The sequence below is a fragment of the Teleopsis dalmanni genome, chromosome 1 (genome assembly GCF_002237135.1).
Source record: "Teleopsis dalmanni isolate 2A chromosome 1, ASM223713v2, whole genome shotgun sequence".
In the NCBI taxonomy this organism is placed as follows: Eukaryota; Metazoa; Arthropoda; class Insecta; order Diptera; family Diopsidae; genus Teleopsis; species Teleopsis dalmanni.
In genome coordinates this window covers 231091158-231097944 of record NC_051846.1, presented here as the reverse complement: position 1 = coordinate 231097944, position 6787 = coordinate 231091158, and the positions used below count along the sequence as shown (strand labels likewise).

The 6787-nt window shown below is 29.9% G+C and overlaps 1 protein-coding gene across 1 annotated transcript; it reads right to left on the bottom strand.

Annotated features, from left to right (window-relative positions):
* Positions 1–4415: 4415 nt before the first annotated feature.
* On the bottom strand, positions 4416–6545 carry LOC119672613. The gene is made up of 5 exons (XM_038083710.1): positions 6447–6545; positions 5928–6370; positions 5089–5869; positions 4669–4988; positions 4416–4593 (listed from the first exon to the last, which is right to left on the bottom strand). Exons 1-5 carry the CDS (start codon positions 6517–6519, stop codon positions 4522–4524), a joined length of 1689 nt encoding a protein of 562 aa, XP_037939638.1. The 5' UTR covers positions 6520–6545; the 3' UTR covers positions 4416–4521.
* Between the last annotated feature and the right edge of the window lie 242 nt (positions 6546–6787).

The following is a 6787-nucleotide window of genomic DNA, read 5'->3' as shown; positions in this document are numbered from 1 at the left end:
ATTTAAATTTTTTTCTATTTAAATTTAATAATTAAAATTTAAAAATTTAAACAAAAAAAGTAATTTTAGGGCTGAATACAATGCTACGCAAAAGTTCGAGACCTCAATATATTTCAACACCTCAAATATCTAATATGTAAAACACAAAAATTTTTCGTTTAAACATATTTATTTTTGAAATTAAGTTTACGAAATTAATAATAAAAAAACTAAAATTAAATAAAAAAATTAAATTTTCTTCATTATATTAATTATATTGCATATCATATGTAAAGAGCAGCTGCGCATAAATTTAGGACCACTTAATCCTCTAAAATAATATCTCTTAGTTTCAGCTCAGCTTTAAATTCTGCTTAGATTTGATAGAAACGAATTATGAAGAGTATAAATGGAAGTATTTATCCATTTTGTTATATATATCAGTATTATAAATATAATCTTTACGATTTGATACACTGTCCACTGTGTTTTTAAGACATTTTTAATAAAGTAAGAATCAAGACTCGGGATAGCAACCGACCTGCTGAAAAATCTGATCTCTATAGTGGTATCTTATATAAACAGCACGAAGTGATTTTATTTTTGTGTGTATATCCATAAAGTTTTTTGAATTTAAAATTATTTTTTTAAGTAAAATTATTTATTTTTGTAAGTCAAATATGCTCTCAAATTTGCCATGAATTTATTTTTAAGCAAATGTACTAAACTTTGAACAAATTAGCTAAACTGAGGTTACTCATACGCTATGTGTACTCTAATGTGAACTATTTAAAAATGACTATAAACTACAACAAATTTTAATTTAATAACATTCAATTGAAAATAACAATAAACATTATTTACGACATAATAAATGTAAAATATAGTAATATTTATTTCATAGAAAGTGAAATCAAAACCAAATGAAATCAATTTTCCAACTGCAGGACATTTTCGAGTACACACAGAAGTCGTATGCATGCAGTCTCTTTTATGGAAAATTAAATGGAAAATAAATGGAATTATGCATTTAATTTGATTTCAAATTGCACACAAATGCCGATCATGAATAAACTCTAATAAACACTCAATTAAGGATACTAACATAGATGTTTGTGTGAATTTTCGAGCGAAATGGCATTCGCAGTGCAATATGCCTAAACTGGTATGGCAATCAAATGATTTTTGCTTTCATTGTTTGTGGCTATTTTCGATATTAATTATTTTAATTTTACCACAGAATTCACTTAGTAAAATGTCACGTTTTCGCTTTTGTGGTGAACTCAATAATCAAAAACTAAATCAATTTCGGTATGCAAATATAAAAAGAATTAAAAATAAAACCAAAAATTGGAATAAAAATAAAAGTCAAATTATATATATAGAAGGGAAATATAGAGCAACACTTTACTTGCCAAAAAGTAACTAAGTTTTAACTAAACATTTGTTTTATGCGGTAAAGGTCAGCGGAAAGCCGTATATCAATAGACCACATGCGATGCCTATAATATCAACAACAAAGAAGCCATTGTCAACAAGGAAGCCGCCATATTTTCATACCATAAAACAAATAAAAATGGTGACTAAATAAACATTTGTGGATTTTATCACGTAAGTTTCGCTTTTCACTTACACACACAATCACATATGCACACTGGTATATATGTACATACATATATGTATATTTGTTTTTCTTCTCAGTTTGTATTGTACTTGTTACTTTTCTTTATCGTTTTGTTTATCGTCGCCTCTAAGTGCTACCGTGAAGCAGGACTAAATGTGTCTTTTGCTGAAGGAAAGAGTCCTTGATATTTACACATTCAAATAACACAACAAAATACTATTTGCTTTCACTTATGATTTTTTATGTGTGCTATTTTTCTTTTGACATAGAGAATGTGGTTATATTTTTAGCCTCCTGTGCAAAAAGATATATATTTTGCAATTTAATTTACTTAAAGGACAAAAAGTTTTCAGTTCAAATAATTGCAACAAAAACAAATTGAACAGTTTAGTGCTTTAATTTTAGTTAGTATTTTAATTTTTAACTTAATAAAATTAGTACTAACTCTAAGAATATAGTTCGAAAAGTGAATAAGACTCAGGTGGTGATATACTTTTTAGGTATTTGAGTTACAAATACTACTTTGTCAAAGATTCTAAGGCGTTAATCTATAATAATTAAGCAGTAGTAGTAACAATCTTCGAATCCATACAACTAATTTTTGAATTTCGATGGAAAGTGAATATCGTAGTTCTAAGCTACAGCCAAGCTGCGCTTAAAACCTTAAGGAACTCGATTATGTCATCGAAAGTTGCACATGTTTGCAATTATAGGATAAACTGTATCAATAGATTCACGATTTATTGCTTCAATGGGTTCTTAGCCATTTCTTGGCTGACCTAAGTCTGTCGTAAGACTAGCTAATGACGGTTAGATTCATATCCAATCAAACAGTAAATGGTGATATCACATTACACATTAGCTATCTATCACTTTAGCTGCTGCAGCTAAACTAAATTTTCTCTAACTGGAATCAATGGAAAGGCTACAAGTTTACTTGAGACTCTATACCCTACACTCTGTAGCCTACGAGAGTAGCCTTCTAAGTTTTACGTCTAACAATGAAAACACAATTTTTAATCAGTGCAAACAATTTTACAGTTTTTCGATGATTTCTCCATGATCAACACGTTTTTCCACTCGATTCAACCAATTTTCTAAACAATTTTGCCATACTGAAGTTGGTATTTTCAAAACCAGGGTTTTTGGCCTGTTCGGGCGTAGTACGCTTGCCCGGTTTTTATTTTTTAATGTTTGGGAACAAAAAGAAGTCATTGTAAAGTCGAAACTGTATGACCGATGATCAAGTCGGCATTTTAAGTGCTTAGAATCTCTTTTGTTTGTGCTGATGTTTGATAGGTCGCATCATCGCGGTCGAGGATGATCTTCCTTCGACTGTTGATTTTTTGCAATTCTCCGAAGATTTTCGGCAAACACAGATGGTACATTATAAAGTGGCACTGCTATGCTGTGACCGGTTTTTACTGAAAAAACATAAAACTATTTGATTGGATTTGTGAACAACTTTTGTCGAGTTCTGCTCACTTTGGAAAACCCCAAAAGTGGTTCGTCACGAATCACGAAGTCGTAGACGTATTTTGAACTATCTCGGTCTTATTTTTTTAGCATTTCTTGGCACTAATCAATACCTGTCAAAAATTCAAATATTGAAGATAGACTCATAGTACAAACGAGCTTCACGATATGCGTGCTGTGTTCCATCATAAAAATTATTCCCAAAAGGTGGATTTAGTGATTTAAAGTCTCACATGGTGGCTTTCAATGTGAAGAGAAATTTTAATTTCTTCTCACATTTAAAGATCAGTTTAGATTTTCATTTTTTTAATATAGGATAGAATAAACCAAGACACAAAAGAAAAATTATGTACCTAAAATGTGCTTCTTTAATACAAATTTTTAAATTTTTTTAATAAATCTCAGATCATGACATCATAACATAACAATTCCAATGTAATTCTTTCAAATTTTAGCGACAACAGAAGATGCTCTTTGTTTTGTCCTCATCTTTGAGACATGATTACAATTTGAATCCATGATGATGCTCACAGTGGATAAGTGGGGCCCATTTGTGTCGTGACTTCTGTTGAATTCGATCAGTACCGTGAGATACTTTCTTTTTTACTACATAAACTACTTTACTACTCTACTCCGCTGTAGAGTTCTTTTAAACAGCATTTTGTTACCTTACGAATTATTATTTTGGACCATCTTTTTTGTGCATAAAGTCTTTATTGCAAGAAAAAAAGTTTGCAGATCTAATATCGAAAATTGGTTCCGTACAAAGCCTTTAATGGTCAAGTGGTCAGCCAATTTATAATCTACAAAATTGCAGTGACCGGAACCCATTAAACATTTATTTTATCACATTTTACAACGCTATTTAGTTTTGTGTTATATTCATTAATCATACATTGAATAAACTAAGAAGTTAACAAAACTTTCAAGAACAGCTTGGCTATCACTACTTATGCCGAAGTACTTCCTGTGCCATTTCTTCCCAATAATCCAGCAAGCCACATTTAGTATCATATAAACATTTGATAAAAAGAATGACTTTGTACTTTAAACAAATTATTGGTTTCATCTTTTAAGTGCAATTCAGATCCAAAAGGAGATAATGAAGATATTGGACCCGTCAGTATAAAATATATTAGTTAACTCTCTAGACTAGTTTAGATACAAAATGGACAACTAAACTCAATAGTACAAAATGAGACTAACTTTCTCATTAATAATGAGTGTAATATCCTTGATACGAAATATCAAGGATAATGTAAATTAGTATTAATTTAATTAATTAATTTCCTATATTCAATTAAATATTTATTTAAGTAATGATTATTTATTTAGAATTAAATATATTAACTCACGCACTACATATAATTTCAAGATATAAATAATAATTTTTGTAGAAATATTCATAAGCAAAACAAAAACGATTGTAATTTTAATCTTCTTTAATTACCCATTGAATTAAAGAAGTTATCCAATCTAGCTTTTCTGAGTGCATTCTTCTCTTTTAATGATTCCTGTCAATAATAACAATAATTAAAATTGCTGTAATAATTACATCGATGATATAATCATATTTAATGAAAACTTACCTTTTGTCGATGACCGAGGGAAAAGGATGGTGGAGAATTCAAAGAATTTAATTCATCTAATCTATTCTCTGAGAGCGAAAGAGCTTGATGTTTACGAAATTCGTTTGTCACGAATGGATGATTTTTCTCTACATTCTCCTTCTTATTAGCAAAATAATTGCGTTTTGTTTTTTCGTTGATCTGAGCAATATACTCTCTAGGACTATTAATACCACAAAGTAGAGATTCAGCACCACCTTCAGTTGGTTTATCTGTTTCATTACTTTCTGGAACGTTATGTTCAGCCATTACATTATTTAATCCCAATCTGTAGTTATCGTCTAAAAATTATTATTTTATTAAGAATTCTAATTATTAATGTTGTGAAAAAAAATAAATAAGCTAGCTATTCAAGCAAATGGTATCAAAAATTTAGCTTACACTTAGAAACTCTACTTTTTATCTTTTTATTCTGTTCAATCGTATTATTTTGCTTCTTCGTCTTCTTAACATCTTTGTAATCATTTTCTGCAACAATTGCTTTAGCATTTGATATACTTTTATTAACCATGGCATCCAAGTGCTCAAATATACGGTCGAAATAAATTGATTTCCCGCCAGTATCTTTAGAAGTAGGCTCTGAGGTTTTTCCACCTTTTGATTTTGATCTATTTCGTGTTTTGTGTACTTCATCCAAATTTTCATCATCGGAACAAGCTAATGTAAGCGGTTGCCGTTCACCAATAGTAGTGGTGGAATCAGTAATGTTAATGTCTACGTGAAGTTCCTCTTTCATTGTATCTGCAACGTCAGATTCTGCGCCCCCACTAATGCGATATTGCTTTAAATTCGATTTTATTTCTTCCGATACAGGTCCCAAAAGTTTAAGCATATTTTCAGCATGCATGTTCTGTATACTTGGTTTTTTCGGAACTGCAAGTGGAGAGTACCTTACGCGCGGTGTGTCTAAGGGAGAGAGCTTACCTTTAAGTTTCTTACTTCTTTTGTAATCATCCATGATCTGAGTTGTGAGCAAACGAATTTGCTGTTTACTTCTAGGTCTAACGTATTTTATTAAAGGATTATTACCACCAGAATTGTATTTACCATAAATTTCTTTTATAGATGGTTTAGCTCGAAGACTAGAATTAATTGAAGAACTCATAGAATTCTTGTTCCCAGTAGTTTTGTTGGAAAGTTTATTATCTTTTTTGGGGGGTATCTGTAAAAATGTGATTTTTAGCTAAAAATAGTGTCAAATTTAATGCAATGATATTTACAAAATTCTTATTGGAAACACTGTTGGCGGTAATGTTCTCAACAGACAACTTAGCTGGAATACCAGTTTCAATATTTTTAACGTAAATACCACCACTTTTCACATCAGCAAAAGGTGAATTCCATAAAATCGATACTTCTTTGTCATCAACGGCTGACTTTAGACCAGACGTAGAAGTTACATTATTTTGAGAAACACTTTTTACCTTTTCAATTTCATTGCGAGTTTTAGTTGATGTCACAGGTACTCTAATATTCTCTTCAGTTAAGTCAATTGGCTTAATGATAAGCAAATCATTAAAATAATCACTAGAAGCGGCTTTGGATTTTGTGGAAGAATTGCGTAAAATTGATACCGGCTTACAGTTTACAGGTAATTTCGCATTCTCCTTGGGTGAGGATATAAATGTCTCAACATTACTAAAGCGAACCTGTTTAATTTTTTCTGGAACATTTCAAAAATATATCAAATAAAATATTATTATTAGTTTATTTAATTAGTATTTCTTATTCGCACATACTTTTATTTTTGGTTGTTTCTACTAAAGAATCTATATAAGCAACTTTAGTTTGTGGTTCCTCGTCGTGAAACATTATGATTGCTTTAAAATTTTGTATATACTTTGTAAAAAAAATATATATAAATAAATGAAAATATTTTTCATTTTAATAATTGATTTTTTCTAAAAGTATTCGTCTAATTTCGCCTGCTACCATTTTTCATCATTGATTCTATTATAGTTATATATTAGAACAAATATATTAATAAACTTCAGAGTTTAACAAAAACACGAGCCAAGCAATGAAATCAAGGGAAGGAAGAAAATCAATCTATTTCAGAAACCCGAATTTGGAAATTTTC